At 38.8% G+C, this 20866-nt stretch overlaps 1 protein-coding gene across 3 annotated transcripts in view; it reads right to left on the reverse strand.

Annotated features, from left to right (window-relative positions):
• Positions 1–20866, reverse strand: part of CDH13 (cadherin 13) — a 449115-nt gene that overhangs the window by 185162 nt on the left and 243087 nt on the right. For all 3 annotated transcript variants that reach the window (XM_017820998.1, XM_017821000.1, XM_017820997.1), the window contains one exon: positions 9426–9570. In XM_017820998.1, coding sequence (XP_017676487.1) covers positions 9426–9570 — 145 coding nt within the window. The remainder of the gene's footprint in view (positions 1–9425; positions 9571–20866) is intronic.

Consider the following 20866-nt stretch of genomic DNA (forward strand, 5'->3'; position numbering starts at 1 on the left):
TAGTGGAAGGTGACCCTGCCCGTGGCAGGGGGTGGAATGAGATGGGCTTTGAGGTCCCTTCCAACCCAAACCAGTCTGTGATTTTACAATTCCAGGGCTTGCTCAATCCCAGCCCAATCCTGTAAACATTCACAATTCCTCGACTGTAGCACTTGGACAGCCTGAGGGAGTAAGAACCTACTCTTGCATATAGGAAAAAAACTCTCTATTGTTTAATAGTTTGATTTGCTATTATATGCTACTGTGTAAGATTTATTTTAATATCATGCAACTGCTGTGATTGCATTTTTATAATTGGTGCTCTGCCCCAGAGGAGAACTTTTTGAAGAGTAAAAAATGCTACCTTAGGTGCTGAATCAGAGAATTTACAGAGTGCTTTGGGTAGCAGTCCTAAGCTACGAAGCTTCCCAGCAAAGGTGCTGCAGGTGCTAAAGTATTCACACCTCTAGATCAATGACATTAATTAATGGTTCAGGCAATAAAATAGAAAAGAAAATTAAGGGAGTGAATTAAATTTTGAAAGAAAAGTCCTGTACGGAATCCAGCTAATGCCCTTCTCTAATCTGTGTGGATTTTATCAACCAACCCAGGCCTACATTATCTCCACATTCTGAATGGAAGAGCTGGTGATGTAACAGGAATGACTTTTTTTTTCTGTGCTAAAAAGGGATTGTTGCACGTGTCCTCTCCAAAGACTCGCATTTGTAGTACAGGGGCTTTTAGCAACAAGCCTGCATGAATTTCGTTGACATTCCTACATCCATTGATTTCACAATATGCCAATCTCAGCTGACACAAAGAACTGTCATTTAACAGGAAAACACAAAGAGATCTTTCATTAACACTCCCTTTAACTTCAGTGTTTCGGAGCCTTCCAAACTTCTCAGATACTCGGGAGCACAGGGCTGATGGCAAGAAATGACAGATAAAAAAACTTTTAAATAACACCTCTTAAAAAATTTAAAACTGCTTTAAAGAAACATACTATATTTATAACTGCCAATGGTAAAAGAAAATGACTGTTCAAGAGACATTTTTTTCTTTAATCAAACATCAGGAAATTCAGATTGTAAAATCACACTGAGAGTCTGGCAATATTTTCAAAGCCCAAAGGAGCTGGTTGTCACTGTAAATGAGAGACTACAGTTTGGAGAAATAAATAACACATCTTCAGTGGAGAAAAGTAAAAGAGGTTTGACCAACTGAATGTGCAGAGTTGGGGGTTTTTGGTTGCTTTTGTTTGGTTGGTTTTGGTTTGGTTTTGTTGTTTTTTTTTCCCCCAAAACGAACTGTGTAAAAACATGTATTTTACCTTCCTCTGTGATATCAAGCATATTCTGCCCTTTCAAAGCCTAAAGCAATGAGGCCAAGAAATCCTGTTTCCCTGTGTGCTTAATAAAATTACACCCTCGAGTGGACTGGAAGAACATTTATAATATGTATTAATTGAATGAGTAATCATATGACCCCTTAGACAAGCCCTGCAGTGTGTCATAAATTATTTCATTAATTAAGGTAGCTTTGTCTTGAGATGTGTCTCTCGATTTCAAAACCATGTCAAAAATAAATTTCCCTGCCAAGTTTCCTGACAATGCTTTCGATGATTAAAATGAAACTATATTAAAAATAGACTGTGCTCTTTACTCTTATAGTAAACATGATATTCTGCTTTCCTCTCCAAGATTCCACAGAGAAAACTGATGTATTTCTCCCAGGAATGTCCCACCTCCATTCTCTGAGGTGCTGGATGTGCTGCCGTAATGTTTGCATGGCAAATATTGCTATTTTAAACAAAATCATATTTTTTAATAACATTCCTACTTCTTAGAACAATTATCAAATACTGTGCTACTCTTAAGAAGATGTTTTACCCACACTACATTTTAGAACAGAACAGCAGTATAAGCACACTGTTAATGAACAGATGTGGAACTGGGACAGAACAATCCAAGAAAACATGCACTATCTTCACCAGCATATTTCTTAGCACATGGTACTATCCATTTGTAAACTGGCTTGTAAGTAGGGATTGTGGAAAAATCAGTTAAAATGTTTTATCTAAGTTATTGTCTATTTGTACTTTGGAATCAAGATTTCTTTTGGTCTTTGTAGTGTTCACTTGTACAAAGCTGAAAACGTGAGACTGAGGTCACACAGTTTCCATCTAAAGGATGTCCCACACATTTTACTGCTGGATATTTCAATCAGAGAAATGATGAGGTACAACTGTAGCCCAAAGAAATCACTGTCCTGAATCTAGATCTGTTAATATTTTCTTAGATCCATATTTAAAAGACATTTCTACTGGGAGTTTCCAACCAGCAGGAGATGGATGGGAAGTAAGAACTGTGCACCACTGTGAGATTTCACCTTCAACCTGTCTGTCACATTCCCTAAGTGTGATTCTAACTCACTCATGCATTCTCTGCACATCACACACACCAGCTGACAGCAACTTTTACCCCCTGCAAGAAACCCAAAAATAAGCTTTTCATCCTTACTAGAATATTCTTTGTCTATAAATGTGCCATTTAAAAAAAAAAAAAAATCCCTTACTTACTTCTGAGCATGTTAGTGGTGCTCACTAGGAGGGCTTGATTTCTAAAAATAAATGTAATTTCCCATCTATTTTCAGTGGACAGCCATGGAAAACTATTACACAGAAACAGTGCAACTATGGGTGGAAATGAATGGTGCTGTGCAAAGGTGACATTTTCTGTATTTAAAAGATATAATCTGAATGAAGAAATTAGAGTTTCGTTTTCTAGAAGTTGGGCTCAAAGTGTGAGAGCCATGTGAACTATTTTGAATATTCCCATAAAACCCCACAAACTTCTCATACTTTAAAACCAGATTACCTGTCATTATTTCTTCTGTTTGCTTTTTCCTGGTGGGTCATTCTCACTAAGGTTTCTTTTCCTATTGCAATTGCTTTCACTCTTCCAAATGTAATGTGCAACTATCCTTTGACTTCACGGGATTACAGACTGCAATTTAAACCCCGAGCACTATATTTAATGGTGGGAAAAGAGATATTGTGAGTGCCTGAAATAAAGGGAGAAATGAGAGGGAAAAAAGCCAAGAAAATATGAACCCATAATTGAAAGAGAGCATCTCTTTTCTATCTCTTTTTCTTTTTAAATACACTATCTACCTGATAATAGCTATCAAATAACATTGGGAAAATTAATCAAATTATCCTGCAAGAGAATAAATAATCCTGCCACTCTGCACTGGTCAGTCCTCCATTCAGGCACGGATCTCTTCCATAACAAAGGAAGGATGGATGTGTCTGTTGACTGATCCTGGCATTGCACACTAAGGCAAATCCTGCCTGTGCTGACATTTTATAGGCTTTTTTCATTTGGCACTTGGAGTAGCAGCCACACCACGGAATTGCTGCCAGAGGAAACGATATCCCACCGTTCCAACCCCTGGGAACACAACCCCAGGATTTACATCCAGCTGAGGGGGAGGACACGGCGGGCGGGAAAGGGCTTCAACTATTGCCTCTCCTGCCATCAGCCCCCAGATCGCACCATAAATTTATGGCACGTGATTGCAAGTTGTGGGGATTTATCCCCCTCTTCATGCCCTTTAAAGGGTCTGAATGAAGCCCATTCAGTGCTCAGTGGTGACAGGGCACTGACAGAGCAGGGCCAGGCAGCCTGCGGGGCTGCTGGGCCTGCAAGGAGCTGATGGGAAGGCAGCAGCCAGAAATGGTGATTTAGAAGAGTATAAACATAAACTGAGGTTTTTTACCACTAATAAAGCCTATCAAGAGGGCATCCTCCTCCTCCTCCCCCTCCTCCTCCTCCTCTGCACAGCCACAGGGGCAGGCATTTTTCCATATAACACTGCGGTGTCTTTCAATTAATGGATGACACGAATGAGGTTGTCTCACATGTCCAAACTGCTTGGGGTTTTAAAGCTCATCCCTCTCTTTTCTGAGAGGACAGAAGGAGATGTGTAAAACAGGTGCAAAAGCCCAGGTGCAAAAGGCACTGGTAAATTTATTTTAGTGCATAAATTTCCCTTTGCAAACCATTACACAGTGAATTACACAAACTCATTTGAGCCCTTGGTTTTCAGTACCCACCAAGGACTCCAGCATTTTTTAAAAAATTCATTTGTATTGTAATTAAGAAACATGCTTATTTTTATTTAATGAACCTGGGCTATAATGCAAAAAGAGCCAAAAGCACAAACCACCAGTGCTTCCACTGTTCTGTGCATGGAAGTATGAGCACTTTATTACATCAATTGTCCAAGGGAGAGAGACCATAGTGTTTTTACAACCTTTAACATCAGGCATTAACTCTGATCTGGCCATTAGACTGATTTTTGGAATGTCAAGTGTATAACTACAGAAAAGCAGATGAAAGCTCGTTTTAGCAGGAGGGACAGTGAGCACACAAATCATTGTGCAGTTAGAAGGAAGTCAAAGGGAATTTTCTGTCCGGGACTGAAGAGGGTGACTCACCATTTCCAGTCCTCACAGACAGACCAGTAATTCTGACCTGTGCACCTGAGCTGATCTGAAGCCTTTTCTGAGTTTAACCTCTTTATGCCAAAAATCAAAACTAATTGAACCCTGGAGTGGGCTGTAGAGTCCTGCTTCCAACACTCCCATCACAGACTCAGCTGGAGTGAACTGCTAATTACTACAAATGAGATTATTTTAATTTTCTCAAAATGTACTGGACACCTGTTAATTACTGGATAATACTTTAATGGGTTATTCCTCAAAGAAACCACAGGCAGATTAGACTGCATGTGCACCTTTGTCTACCATAATACAATACATTATTAGTAAATCCATAGCTTTTCTTTCCATCATGTACATACACAGCAACTAAAACACACCAGGACCCTACTAAGGGACCAGATAAGTAATTGTGTCTACATATGCTCATCTCTCTGCAATATGTGCACATCATATATATGCTATATGTATATATAAATATACATCTCTACATCCACAAAATACACATATTCATATGCAGCTGTATTTTATTCCACACAGATATGAGTAAAAATTCCTACTGGGATATACAAGCAGCTGTGCATAATTAGCCTGGCTTCTGCTTGGCAATTTAAATATTGACATTACAGATGTTTCTACCTAGTTCAAATCTGTTACATTTCCAGACCAGATTACAAAAGGCACTGAGTATATTTTTGCTGAAATGAAGATGATTAATCCCAGGAAAAGATTGCTGAAAGTTTGCCATCAGCAAGTTTTAAAGTATGCCCAGAACTGCACACATTTGTAAGCAAAGCAACTTGAAAACTGCTCTGTTGAGTTGTATCCAAACTGAGCATCCCATCTTCAGTAGGGAAGGACCAGGGAAAAAATGTGTTAAACAGGCTTGTTTTTCCAAGTATAAGACTTTTCTATATTCTCATGCTTTATCCATCTTTACAAATAATTATTTTATGATACTGAAGAACACTCTTGGCTATTCTTAATTCCTTCTGCTTCCTCTCTAAATGCCTTCAAGTGTCCCTTTATTTCTAGCAATTATTTCTAGACGTGTCAGTCCAGGCTCCATGGCTGGAACCCAACGTATCCAGGCTATTGTGCAGCACAGAAAACAAGTTACTTTTCTTAAATGAAGTTCTCCAGCAATTTTCCTAAGCACTGCAGTTAAGGTTTTACCCCACTGGGTTTGCAGCATATTGTTGTAAGTCACATAATGTCAAATGTGTTTAAAATAATTTCTGCTGAATGCCTGCAGCAAGTGAAATGAGGTGGCTGCCAAGTTCATTTAACCAGCCTTCACTTCCCAGCCTTTAGAGAGTGAGACATCCAAGGGTTTGTGCCTATGGAATACATAAGATTACAGTCTCTCTCATTAATGTGCTGAGGTGAGTCAGACACAGGACACAGATCCTAACACCTTGATCTGGACAGATCAGGGATCTATAGGGATAAACTGTGTCACAACTTACAAGACAAAACCATGAGAAATCAGCAGTACAGTTAACACAAAACCCATTACAGTCAGGCAAAAAATAGCCACAGGTGTCACTGATTCAGGCTCAGCTATTATTTTCCTGTACATACAGCTGACTTCAGTCTCATAGAGAAATTAGAGACGTAATAAATAAAAAGAAATTAAAACTATTTGCATTTAGTGGACATTTACACTTTGACCCAGCGAACATCAAGAGACAAATCCTTTTTGAGCATCCTTCATTTTCAGCAGAACCATTTCAGTGAAAGGGTTTGATTCAGAGCTTGAATGAAGATGAAGTTGGCTGTCATAGGAAATAAGGTTATGCATACAATGCAAAGCCTTTTTTTTCCCAGCTTCAAAAAAGAAATACAACAACACAATTGTAATCCAAAAGGAAGGAATCAGGAATCTTACACACAAACACAGGCACACAAAGATTTCTACCAAGCTCTGCAGTGCAACCATTGATTGGGAGCAGCCAGACAGCAGAACCTGGTGAATAATTTGAGAAATATGCCATAAAATGTGAAGAACTATGGAAAATAGATGTAAACAATGTGAAATCTTGGCTGACTGGATGCCATCTGCACAGAGAACTGTGACTGATTCCAGCCAATTCTGATTCTACAGGTTCATTTGTGAACAAAGTAATTTTGCAAGCACTGGTGTTCCTGACACCAGGAAAATGAGGTTATGAAGTTTAGTGGGATGAACACCTGGAGGGAAGGGGTATAAAATAAGGGAAAGAAAGCTGAGAAAAAATTTACAACTTTGACTAACAGGAAAGACAATCAAGATGCTAAATGATACATGGATCACTAGGGAAGGGCAATGAGAGAAAATGGATGGAAGCGATTACAGAAGAATTCACTGGAATTTGGACTGAGAAACATGTCTAGTGAATCAGAACCATAAAATTCAACGTGGGAAATCAAGGATAGTTTATGAATGAGCAAAAACAGGGAACTGGCAGCTTAAAAAAAAAAAAAAAAGATATCCATGGGAGAGAAGAGAATTTTGGTATAGAATTTGAGAAAATAAAGAACTTATAGCAGGGGACAGTTCAATGTTGTCCCATAGCCTGGAATTAGCAGTCAAATCTAAACATTAGACTAAATATTGTTTGCGTGCATGTGGTACATAAGAGCTGTAAAATTCTGCTTTGATGGAGGGAGATGAGGCCACTGAAAGACTCTCAGGAGCTCCCAGCTCACAGCCAGAGCTCAGGGACCACCGGCAGGATTAAAGCTGAACCGCTGAACAGTTTGAGCTCTTTGGCACCACTTTCTTTTCCTGAAATATGAATATGGAGGCTGTGAATCTCCTGAACCACATCATCCTGCTCAGTGGTCTAGGAGTGTGTATCTAAGTGGGCATGACAAGAAGATGTTGCTGTTTGGGTGAAAATGTAATAAAGTTGGTCCCTCGATCTGATTAGTTACTCACACTGTGCTACAACTATTGACTGGCTGTGCAAAGGAATCTGTGGCATTTGTGAGCAATGTGTTTGAGCTAATCATGAAACCTGGAGGGAACTGGAAGCGGGACAGTCTAGGGAAGTTTCCTCTGAATTCCAAAGAAGCAATCAATACCTGAAATAAATTAAGAATGTGCACTGGAGTCCTACAATAGAAAAGAGTTAATGTTCCACTTGCAGCTGTACTCTCAAATACGAAACACATTCCCCGTTTGAATGAAAATATCATCAAAATAACATCATAGAATCAACCTGGTTGGAAAGACCTCCAAGATCATCAAGTCCAACCCTTGATCCAACACTGCCTTGTTTACCAGACCATAGCACTGCTGCCACATCCAGTCTCATCTTAAACACCTCTAGGGATGGTGAATCCACCCCTCCCTGGGCAGCCCATTCCAATGGCTGATTACTCTCTCTGTAAAAAATTTCTTCCTAAAATCCAACCTAAACCTTCCCTGGCACAGCTGAAGACCCAGCCCTCTTGTCCTACTGCTGGTTGCCTGGGAGAAGAGCCCGACCTCACCTGGCTCCCCCCTCCTGTCAGGGAGTTGTAGAGAGTGAGGAGGTCTCCCCTGAGCCTCCTCCTCTCCAGGCTGAACAGCCCCAGCTCCCTCAGCCTCTCCTGTGTTCATTGCACGCTTGTCACAAGTGAGGTAAATAAACATTCACCTTAAAATTTTAACCTGGTGAAGGAGCAGCTCATAATGCATTTACTATCTGCAGCTTTTCAAACACGGGGAAAGCAAAACTCACCAAAAGGTTACATCATTTCTAGAAATTGCATAAATAATAAAATAAGGACAAATAACTTCTAGTCCTATGGATATGTAATACATGGGAGTGAAAGGCACTGTCTATCCTCGTTCAGAGTAAGCAAAGCAGATGTCACCACATTAAGCCTCAATGAATATTAAATATTCATGACAATATAATACACTTGTTTCCAGCTTTCATTTGAAAATATAAGTCCATCAGCCAAAAACTTAAGCTCATGCTCATACCTTCAAGTGTATAAGGAGGATAAGGCCCTGTGTTCAATGGTGTATAGACAGACATCCAAATATATAACCCACAACTCTGATCTCAGGGAAATCACTGTCATTCCACTGACATTAGTAAGACCTTCTTCTGGCTTAGATTTCTATCCCCAAGAGCCAGGTTAACTCCAGCAGATAATCTGATCATACAATTACTGCTTAAGAATGCACTGGAGATTCCTCTCAAGTGGAAGTGAAAAGCTGGTTAATAATTCAACAAAATCACACAACAGCTGAGAACAACAGTCAAACCAAACTAATTCAGCCTGTGGGAAGAGTTTAAATAGGATGGTTGTGCCCAAATTGAAATTTGGAACAATATCTTATTCTTACAGAATTTCATCATCAGATAAAATCAACGGTAAATTTAATCAGAACAATTCATTGCTAACTTTAATTCTCAAAGTGTGTTTTTTATTTTGATGCAACTGTTGTATCTGCATTTACAGCATCTGTTTATCAACATTGTTCAGTATTTCAATCTGCCCTACAATATTAGTTTATTCATAATAAGCTTTCAATTTACTTCTAGTATTTACTATACTCCTGCTATATAAACAAAGAAAAATTACTCTTCCAGCAGCTAAACTTACAGAAAAAAAAGTTGAAATTCCCACTCTGAACAGAAATTTTACATGCTATTTGGTCTGAATCTTAATCATATCCTAGGGGTTTTCTTAGCTGATTCAAAAGATGCATAAAAAAAAAAAAAGAACCTAAATCAAAGCTTTTATTTCCAACCTTTTTTTTTTTTTTATTTTTACAGCAGAGACTTTGTTTTTTGGACTTGCTGTTCTAAAGGTTTGCTGGTCCCACCTCTTTGTGCAGGGGAAGGATTCGCCGAGCCACAAAATCAGCAAGAAAAATTGCACAATATGATAATAATACATTTCTCAAAAGTCAATTTGTGCACTATTTAAAGAGATATGATTGCTATGGACTCACCTGTGGGAGATCCCTCCATGACATGCCCCACATAAGGCCCTTCTTTGAACATTGGCCTGTTGTCGTTCTGGTCAATGACAAAAATATCCAAGCGCACTGGGCCGTCGATGGTTTTCCCACCCAGATCTGTGACCTCAACTTCAAGCTGTAGGAACGAAAAGAGAGGAGTAAATTCATTAGTTCACCATCACAGGGAGCTGAGAGTAAGAAGAAACAGCTCAGATCAGTGTTGTTGGAACCAGATCTTGCCCAGGGCGACACTTGCAGCCCAATCTTCTGGAGCGGGCTCAGAGCAGATTTCTAATCTAAGAAACAAAGACAGATGTACATTTGAATTAAGATGGAAGTTTGCAAATGGCATATTACCCAAAGAATGAAAAGACCAGAGTATAAGAAAACAAAGACTCTGCAAATTTGATACTAATCGTGTGAAAATTTGGTTAGAATTTGTTTCTTTGCTTTTTTTTCAATCCCATTTCCAGTGCACACGTGTAGAACTATCTGGTATAACTGACATATCTCCTAATGCTCATTTTAAAAGGCTTTTTAACAACAAACGAGCAAACGGGAAACAAAACAAAACCACAAACCTGCAAGAATTCATTAGACATTAAATGTATTTTCTCAGTGATGGTGGCATGGAGTATTAAGTCAGGCAATTTTGACAGTTCTCCAGCATTTCTAGGAAGGTATGGAAGGATAAAACACATGCAGTCTCCTGTAAGCAGAAGACATGCAAACTGCAAACACCCACATCCCAGTGTATGAGAGCACCTGTTGAACAGAAAGCTGACATCTGCAGCTGAGGATTGGTTTGGACTTCCTCTACTTCCAAAAGCTGGAGAGAAAGATCCTACTGTATATGTCCACCCTCCAAACCAGGTGCAAGGGAAAACCACAATGGGTCACCAAAGCTTTGTCTGTTGTTAGGGCAAACCAAGCCAAAACTTGTTAAATAATAGAAAAGATCAATTTTGATTTTTCAACAGAAAAGATTACAACTGTGTGCTGTACCTGCAGTTCTCTGCCCTCACCAAGAAATCAATAAAATACAGCAATAAACATGTCAGAGGCACCACTATCATTCTCACCTGCCCTCCCCATCCCCAGACTCATCTCTTTAATGGAGTTAAGCCAGCCAGAAAATGAACCTGAGCTCCAATGTTAATATCACTCTCTTCCAGTCTTTCCTGAGAAAGTGGTAACAGCAGGGGCTGGAAATCTCTGAGCATTTTGTTTATACTGTTAATTTATTCTTCATTGCCATGTCTTATACCTGTAAGTTATTTATAACTTAGTGATAAATCCTAATGGGAAAGAATTAGGTCAGAATTTTAATTCCTTATTAAAATGGATGGCTTATTATCACCTCTCTCTGTATTTTGTTCTGCTTATAGATACTTTCCACTTTTTTAATTCAATGTGTTGGGTGTGAGTAGGAGTATTTGTTACGAGTCAACTACCTACTCAAATACACTGTTTGTAAATAGTGTCACAGTCCATTTTAACATCTACTCCCTGCTTATTCTCACTTCTCTGGTAATTGTTCTTGCAACCCTTTCACAAGCCTTATTTCCCCTATATATATATTTATATATTTTGCTATATATATTTTTATATATTTCCATATATATATATATGGACAGTTTAAAAGCTAACAAATACTCTGATTTGAAGATAAATAATTCCCATGGCATTGGCACAGCTGAAGCTTTATGAGGGCACACACCCCTTCATCTTCCAGGCTTGTTTAACCCTGTATTCCAAAGTCATTGCAGGAATCTTTGATGGCATATGATGTGATGGGGACTAGGAAGAAAAATAGTCTTATTTCTGAACTACATTAAAGTCAGATAAAGTTTTAGCTACAGTTGGAAACTGTTGACAAAATTAATCATAAAATAGTTTGGGTTGGAAGGGACAGTTAAAGATCATCCAGTCCAACCCTCTCACCAAGGACAAGGACACCTCCCACTAGGACAAGTTGCTCCAAATCCCTTCCAACCTGGCCTAGAACCCTTATTGTAATTTTCTTTTCCTTATATCCAGTCTAAATCTCTCCTCTTTGAGTTTAAAACCATTCCCCCTCGTCCTACCCAACAGGCTCTGCTAAAATGCTTGTCCCCAGCTTTCTTGGAACCCCCCTTTAGGTGCTGGAAGGGGCTCTGAGGTCTTCCTGGTGCCTTTGCCTTCTCTCCTCCAGGCTGAACAACCCAACTGTCTCAGCCTGTGAGGTGCTCCAGCCCTCTGATCATTTCTGTGGCCTCCTCTGGACCAACAAGTCCATGTCTTTCCCATGCTGAGGACTCTGGAGCTGGACACTTTTCTCTTGGTAAATGTTGACTCACCAAAACTTTGTTAATTGCTTTGGGAAGTGTAAGAACAGCAATATTTCTCTGTGAAATTCCAGCAAATTAATTTTCAAATTCAAGATAATTTGCTCTTAATCTATCTCTCGATATCAAGCGACTATTCTGTTCACTGGAAAGAACAAAGGCTTTGCTAAATTTAAAAAAAAAAACCTATTTCAGCTGCTTTATCAAAATTGTAAGTCGTTTAAAACAAAGGCTGATCTAACAGTAGGTTTTAGACTTTTTTCCTAGAGTAGAAGAGATTAAGGAAAAGAATAGGAGATTCTGATTAATGACTGAAATGGATTTACTTTATCATTGCCAAGTCCACTGCATCTGAGACCAACTGTCCAAAAAATTTGGCCTGACAGGTCCATAGGAACAGTTACATGATCTCTGCTTCATTTCATTAAGCTGACAGAGGAGTTTATTTTATTAATCTTTGTACAATAACTTTCAGGCCTGCCCTAAGCATTATGGGTTAACTCAGCAGCTCTTTTTAAACCCATTCTCCTGCAGTGTCTCCAAAATAAAAGCCTGCAGCACTGAACTTATGACCATTTATCTTTATATGACTAGTTAATGAAAGAAGCTGTCTTTTATCTTGCTTCCCCACAAAACAAACAAACATATAAAAAAAAACCATCAAAAAAATTCCATAAAGTCCCACTGCTCACAAAATAACAGAAATATATTGTTACTTACAAACACCCAACACATGCAAGTGAGAAAAGCATTCAAGTAAAAGACAATATTGGCACTTGGAGCAGGCAGTGAGTGGAAAATTAGATGGGGCCTCACTTTCAGAAGAGTGAGATTTCAGTCTTTCAGCACAGAAGGCAGGAAAGCCTATCTGGTTTTAATGCAAAACTTGACTGATGTATGGAAGAGACTCAATTAATTCTTTTGATAACAACAGATTGTGATGGCATGTTCAAAGAGTGTGTAAGTTCCTACCTGACTATAACAACAGAGCTCCAAGGACAAGTGCTAAGTATAAAGAGAGATTTGGACAAATTAATAAAAAACAACTTGCAGAGCTCTGTAGCCTTTTTATTTAGTGAAAACCTGCCATGTTGTCACTGTTCCAACTTGAAAGTTATGGAATTTTGTTCATAGGGGGTTGAAACTAAATGATCTTTAAGGTCCCTTCCAACCCAAACCATCCTATGATAATGATGTTTTGTTCATCACAACCCAAACCGATTTTCAGGAACTCCTGAGCCTAAATCCCAGTTTCATTTTTGACACAAGTGTACATGCAAACTACAAAGGATAATCAAGGCTTTAGGAGAATGGTTACACCTCACAACACAAGTCTCCATGACAGGATACAAAGCAGACTTTGGCTGTTGCCCCTAATATATCTGAGAAACACTGATAAAATAAAGCACACCAATGAAACAGGGAAAAGCAGAATAAACCCCAAAACTGCAGGCAGGAACAGACTTTAGCCTGTCTGACTCTTACTTAATACTCTCCCTTCTCAAAATGGATTTCTTGACTCCCCATCTAATTTCTCTCACCACATCCAAAGCAGAATCTTCCAGCAGCCCAAATATAATGACATCACCAGAAGTTTAGAAAGCTTATTTGAAGTTATGCAAACCTGTTTTAAACAGTCTGCTTTATTTCACAGTCTTGAGTCCTTTCCACTCTGCAGTCACCAATAACATTTACAGGAGAAGATAACCAGCCTCATTCTTACCATTACTTGAGGTAATTTCAAAAGTTTCTCTTCACAGAACAGTTGTTTTCATTCATTTATTGCTTTGGGTGAAATGATTCTGGATAGCCACCTTCCTTCTCTGCATATAAATGTCTATTTTTACTTTGCAGCCAGCCAGCCAATGGCCCACATAAAATTACCTCATAAATTTGAAGTTTTTCATAAGTAAATCTGGAATATCTTTTAATGCTTAATTATCTTCAAAGTCTAAGGCAGGCTATTTAGTCATTACCTGCCTTCTTATTTTAATTTCCAATTTGTTGCTGATAAGAATGTTTTTCCCAGAATTCTTCCAGTTGTTTCAACAGATGGTTTTTCCACAGGTTGCTCAGCCCCAGCTTCACAGGAGCACTGTTGTCCATAGGTACAGACACAGCTTATTACTCTAATTTTATTGTTTTCTTATCTAGCAACTGGGCTTAACTGGTTAGTTACAGAAAAGTCACAGGGAACAAAGGAATTTGGAGCAGAGAAAGGGAGGCACTGGTGTTATGCAGCTTTGCAGGAAACCCAACCCCGCTGTGGCAGCAGGACAGGGCAGGGTGGGTGGGCAGAGGCTGCCCCAAGGTCCTGCCATCCTGGCAGAGCTTCCCCTCTGGCTCTGGGTGTGTGTGAAACCCTCCTGCACCCTCCAAAATGCACCAAATCCCATTTTAGGGGTGAGCATAAAGGAGGGGTGAGGTGCTCAAACTGCTCAGAACCATCCTGGTTAATGATTGCAGAACTGGTGGAACCAGCTGATGTGACACAGCAGAGTGTTCCCAAAGAGCATCAACCACATAAATAAGACAGGCAAAGGGTGGGAGAAGAAACAGAGATGAAATAACTTCAGCAAAGCTGGAGACCAGACAAAATTTCAGTCAAGCTTGAATCTGGGCTTTTGATCTCTGGATACAAGACTGATTTCTATCTCTTGCTGAGCAAGTGATGTAAAATTAGATTTACAAAGGTTATTAAGCTACCAACATGGGCACAGTATGATTTTTCAAAGTGCCTTATGAGACTGGATAATATATTCTATTAAAATCAAAACACCTTTGAAAGAGCTTTGAAAACCTGGTTGTCCTCTCAGTGTATCATTTTTTCCCTCCATTACACACTATTCTACAGCTGTAGGGACACAAAACCACAACTGAAAATAATGTTATGCATCCTCACAACAGAAAGCCACAAAGAGCCTCTCAAATAGCCACAAAAAAATTGAATTAAAATAACTTCTGAAGGATATATCCCGTTAAATGTTATCTGTGACCTGAAGTGAGAATGGCCACTCCAAAAATAACGTTGGTGAACAAATGAGAAGAACATCCCTCAAATCTGTGGAGCAATACAGCTCTTCAAGAAGGCATGTGTACTTCACACAGACCAAAAGTATTAAGGATGATCATACAAATACTAATTAAAATCTTCCCATATCACAAGAGAGCACATGTTGATCCCCGCAAAAAGAGAGCGGGGGTGGGGGAGAGAGAGAAGATATCAGGACTCACCAAAGCAATCAAGTCTAATCACTACAGAAATATTAAAGAAATCAAAAAGAGACAAAGTAGGACTGAAATAAAGGATTAAGACATAAGCTGTGCCACAATTTTTAGACTCTGTGCTGCACCACCAAAACAACAAAGACATTCACAGAAGAAAAATTGAAAAATGGCTTTGCACTTTTAAATAGCTCCTGGCAGTGTTCAACACTGCTCACCCTTCTCACTGCTCAAAAATAACTCCAAACGGGGAGGAAGTGGCAAGAGTTTAACAAGTTTCATCTCACTGAAGGATTCCAGGAGTAACAGGGTCAGAGAGAGCCCGTAGCTAATCAGACCAAGAACAAAAATGCAAGATCTAAAATGCATCAGTGACAAGAAAGCTGACTTACTTAGGCATAAGAAATAAAGGTCAGTGTAAATGTCAGGTATATATCACACATACATTTATTTTTCTTTGTTATTATTGCTTAAAATATCTGTTCCTTCAAATGAGTAGAGAAAGGTCTTAGAAGTCAAGGATCACTCAAGCTTATACCAGGCTAGTACAGATGTAACCAACCAGGTCTCCCTGTTTTTAAGCAACAAAACAGGCAATTACAGGAGCACTTGTACAGAAGACTTTGCAGGCTGGACTTTACAGCACCCTGCTGCCTTGCTGCCCAAGTCCCTGGCTGTGTCAGCATTCCTGGGATGACAGCTCATCCTCTCCACCCTGTCAGTGCTCCAGTGGTGGAGCTGCAGCCAGAGCGCCTCGTCCAAGAAGAGAATAAGAGTGCTTGGGATGGAAGTGTCAGTGAAGAGAAAAATTCGGAAGCAAGGTTTTCCTACTGGAGTTCCTGGAAAGATTTGCTTATTCTGTAAATAAAGTGCCCTTCCATATTTGAAATTATATCACCATATTATATATAGTCACACCATTGTAAGATACAATTCTGTAGCCTTTCTAAGCTTCACCTTTTTAAAGGTTAGACTCTGGAAGTCAGACAAAGAGAACTCAACGAGATTTATTTGTCTCTGCTTTATAGGATCTTGATGATCATACTAAAAAAAAAATAGTGAAAATCCTAAGGGTTTGTGTAATGAAACCCACCCAAATTTCAGAGCTGCAAGACTCCCATGACCAAGAGTCTCTGCTGTGAAGTGCTGATCTTCCTGCTAAAAGAAGAACAGCTAAAAGGGTTAGAGCACCCCCCCAGATCACACACATTTAGCAGTTTCTCCATTTCAGTGCAACAGTTTAGTAGTATATATTTCATATATATATATATATATAAAAGGAAATATCTGAATGCTTTCCACACTATTATAGTCGAAAAATAGTTTGCAGACATGAATATAGTGGAAAGATATGCCAAAGGCAGCCTGATCCAAAAAAATATGTTGCTTCTCATTACCCCTTTTCTCTCTCTAAAATGAACCTTTCTCACTCTTAGCATGTTGGACCATCTCTCTACACTAATTGTGAATAAAGAAAGATTTAGTCAATGAGTCTCCAATTAGGTAAATTAACACAGCAATAGTCTCTTCTGAGGATCAACAAGCCTCTGCTATGTAGTGACACAGCAAAGGACAGAATTTATTCTATGTTCTTTTATTTGCATTGGTTACATTTCACCCAGGAACTTTCTGAAATGCTTCACTGGTCTTCAGCTCTCGTGGCAACATTACCTGTTAAAACTATTAATCTTAAGATTAATAATAATATTATTATTATTATTATTATTAATCTTAAGGTATAATTAGCAGTTCTAGGACGCCTCACTGGACTGATTTATTTACAAATACCTCAGTCAACCAGAATTTACTGCACTGAACAAGTTAGAAGGGCACCTCCTCAGTAAACCATAAGCTCACCAGCACTTTCCCTTAATTCTGAGATCTCACTTGATGTTTTACAACATAAACCAGCAGCAAGTCCTGTGCTGCATCTTCATAAAATCAGAACTCAGATCAAATCCACACGGATCTGACTTACTGATTTCTCACTATCTTTCAGGACTTTATCCATAGTGCATTCCCACAACTATTTTGTTTCTGGAGATAAAGTAGGCTGCTCTTTTCTCTTCCTCATGCTTCTCCTAAACTCCGAACTATGACAACCTTATCGGAGCAATTTTTCTGAATTCCAAGACTCACAATGTAATTGTCATTTTTGTTTTGTTTTGTTGTGGGGTTTTTTAACCTTTTCAAGCCCTTTTATTATTCACCAATGCTAACAGAAATGATTTTGAGTCCAAAAATGCAACCAAAAGATATTTTGCAAACGCTTTGGAAACATCTATTTTTTTTTCACTGCTTGCATCAAGCTGCATTAACAGGAAAAAAAAAAGCCTACATTACCTATTTGGCAGCAAAGGGAGAATTGGAAAGTCATAGTTATTGCAGCAAAAAACAAAGCCTGAATAGTCAGTCACAAAATTCATTAGATGCTCTTTGCACCAAAAATTGCAAATAAAAAAACCCTTTTGAATTACAATAATCAGCAAGACCCTTTTTCATGTATCCACCAACCAAATGATCATAAAAGGAATAACTTCCAGAGCTGTTGCATTAACATTTACTTTTCCTATTGCAAAGCTGTAACTCAAAAAACCAGGAAAAGTATCTTTGTAACCCACAGAGATAATCACTAACAGAATAGAGGAGTGACTTAATGGAACAATAGAAATAAAGGTATGCTCTGTTACAAAGTAAGAGCAATTAAATAAAGGCAACTAATTTTAAACAAGTAGGTTTACTGTAGTAAGACTGGAAAATTAAACATACTGCAGAAATAAATATGCAAAGGAAGAGAAATCTTGCATCATTTTGACCGGTTAAAATCTACCTGGGTGTAGCAATTCTTTTAAACCTGAAAGGACCCAGAACAAGAAGTCCTTGAAGAGACCCTCTGAGGATTATGCTCCAAACATCACGGTGACTTTTTGCACAGACTCTTCAACCTCCTTGTATTTAGTTCCAAACTGGCATTGCACTCACAAAGGAATGGAAAACGCCGTGGTGTTTTACTCCATTACACTCTCCTGAGGCTTACTATGGCAATTAAGGGCCTTAACATCACAGCACAGATCTTTTCTAAAAATAATGGGCCTGTGTGTATTAAAATCTGAAATTTTCTAAAGCAATAGGGAGGTATTTTAACAGTATAGTATGATTTACATCAAATATATTTAATTATAGCTTGAAGTGTCACCATTGTTACCAATATAATTGCCAGCAGCCCCAGTGAGTACAAAGAGTGTCTTAATGCAAAGTTACTCTCTAAAAAGAGGAAAACAAAATAACACCTAGTATTTCTTCCCCAAATTCTGGTATGGTCTGTGACTAGGTCTCCATTCCATTGTTCCTGTCACCTTCTTGTTTTCAAGCTGACAGACATGGGACACACAATGACTGGACTTTACCATTCAATAAAACAACAATTAGTTGCAAAGTGCATAAAAGTTCTTCTTCACTCCGTCCTGCTACATCACCAAAACATGGTTTTCTCCTTCGACTTGGTAAGGTCACTTTTCATCGATATATTGCTGGTTCAAACATAAGATAATTTCTTTTATTTGGAGTAACCTATTTATAAATCCATCACCATTAAGTGACTCGCCAGCTCAGTGCAAAACACACAGAGAAACTCGGCCCCATCGATCCCAAGACTTTGATTTTTGAGCTGAAATCAGTAGCAATCCATCAACCATATGGAGCCTCTCAAAACCAGTAAAACAGGGCTGTTTGTAACTGAGGTGTCTTGTAGCACCAGAGGTTTGTTGTTGTGACACCAAGTAAATCCTCTGGAGTTGGAATCACAAAAGGCACCTAAAATCATGGAACTAAATCCTAAAGGCTACATTTGCAGGCAGTGCAGGATCTGAAGGAGTATGAAGGGACAAAGAGATCACTGTAGTATGATCACTAATATAAAAATTATTCAGTGGATTCACTGAAGACATAAATTAAATAAATATATTGCATGAACCGATATAATACAGTTTATCACCTGGGATAAATCCCCTCAGGGTTGTTCAGCCTGGGGAAAAGGAGGCTCAGGGGGGACCTCATTGCTCTCTGCAGCTGCCTGACAGGAGGGTGCAGTGAGGTAGGGGCTGTGTCTCCCAGGCAGTGGCAATAAGACAAGGGGAAAGGGGCTCAGTTCATACCAGGAGAGGGTCAGGGTTGGACACCAGGAAAGATTTCCTTACAGAAAGGGTGATGGGGCATTAGAACAGGCTCCCCAGGGAAGTGCTGGAATCACCATCCCTGAGAGTCTTCAAAAAATGAGTGGACATGGCACTTTGTTCTATGGTTTAGTGGGCACGGTGACCTTAATGATCCTATGATTCTATAAGGAAAGTAAAATCAGCTGCAAAAAAAAAAAAAAACAAACCAACTTAAAATTATTGAGTCTACTTAGGAAAGCAGAAAGATCTCCAAATATTTTCCCAAACCTAAAGGAGGCAAAGAAGAATTATTGTTTCCTTTTATGTCAAAGAAGGAAACAAAGGAAAACACACTAAAATCTGTTGTAGGCTGATAGTTTTTCTGTATTTAAATATTTTATACCTATGATTGTGTCTCACCAGGGCTGCTGGCTCACACAAATGTTCAATAGATGGCACTCTGTGTTCTCCTACAAACACCATCAAATGGAGCAGCTGACAGACAGTGAGGGGGACTGAGTTTACTCACCTGCCCTAATTTTACTACAGACATCACTTAAAAAGAATTACTTTTTATCAGAAGATAAATGAGCCTCATACTGAACAATTCAAAGAAAGGGGAAGTTTGAAACACAGAAAATACGTCAGTAAGAAACATATTTTAAGTGATCAAACCTTCATCTCTCACTAAAAGGTCAAAAAATAAGCATGTATGTGGATTGCCTCTTCAGCAAGGAAACAAAATTGTATAACAGGGACGTTTTCCTGCAGAAAAAAAGACATTTGGAGAAGGATTCTCTGACTGTTCAGTGGAAGGTTGGAAAAAATCTTATCAAAATGCATACTACTAAACACAATATTCATAGCTCATCAAATCCTGACACGTTCTGGAATATGATAACACCAAACTATGTCGCTCCAACTGGGTTTGACAGCAGGTAAATTATATTGTGTAAGAGCTTAACTAAAATGCAGTTGTTCACCAAAAATATCTTGATCTATACACGATTTTTAATGTTAGAAAACTGTCCTATTACTAATGAAACAACAGACAAGAAAAGTGACATTGAGTTTATTTTTCTTCTTCTTGTTCTGCTTTACCCAGCAGAAGATCACAGAGAGCAGAATGAATAAATGTATGGAAACACTTTTTTTTTTTTTTTTTTAACCTTTTCTCTGAACAGGTTCATTTTCAGAACCACATCTATCTTTTAAAATTACCCATCAAATGCTGTAATTGAACATATTTCAGCCTTAGTCCAGAGTTGAATAGCTCTGCTGACTGATCCCTTCAGTCCATGGTATGGCTGGTACACCCTGACTTAACCTCCCTTACAAACATTTAGAGGGCTGCAATATCCAACTTCCAGCTCAAAGCTTCATGGCACCATATGTTGGTGTGGTTACCCTGTCCAATAACATGAGTATTAATTTAGAAACACTCATATCAACACCAAGTTTCTTAAATTCACGCTGTTAGAAAAGAGATGCAGAATCAGCCACTGCTGCCATCACAAAAAAACTGGGGTTTGCTGTACCAAGAAGTCTTTGACTTGCTGCTTGTTCAAGATTCACATCATACAGCTACTTTGGGCTTTTTCATGGTATTTAACATTGGTATAAAATATTTATTCAGTAGCTGGATAATTTAACAGACACAGCCCAGTAATCTACAAATGGGTTTGGGTTGGAACCTACAGTGCAAAATCCTCTTTACAGTTGCCCA

The sequence above is a fragment of the Lepidothrix coronata genome, unplaced genomic scaffold, assembly GCF_001604755.1.
Source record: "Lepidothrix coronata isolate B3197 unplaced genomic scaffold, Lepidothrix_coronata-1.0 Scaffold87, whole genome shotgun sequence".
NCBI classification, from domain to species: domain Eukaryota; kingdom Metazoa; phylum Chordata; class Aves; order Passeriformes; family Pipridae; genus Lepidothrix; species Lepidothrix coronata.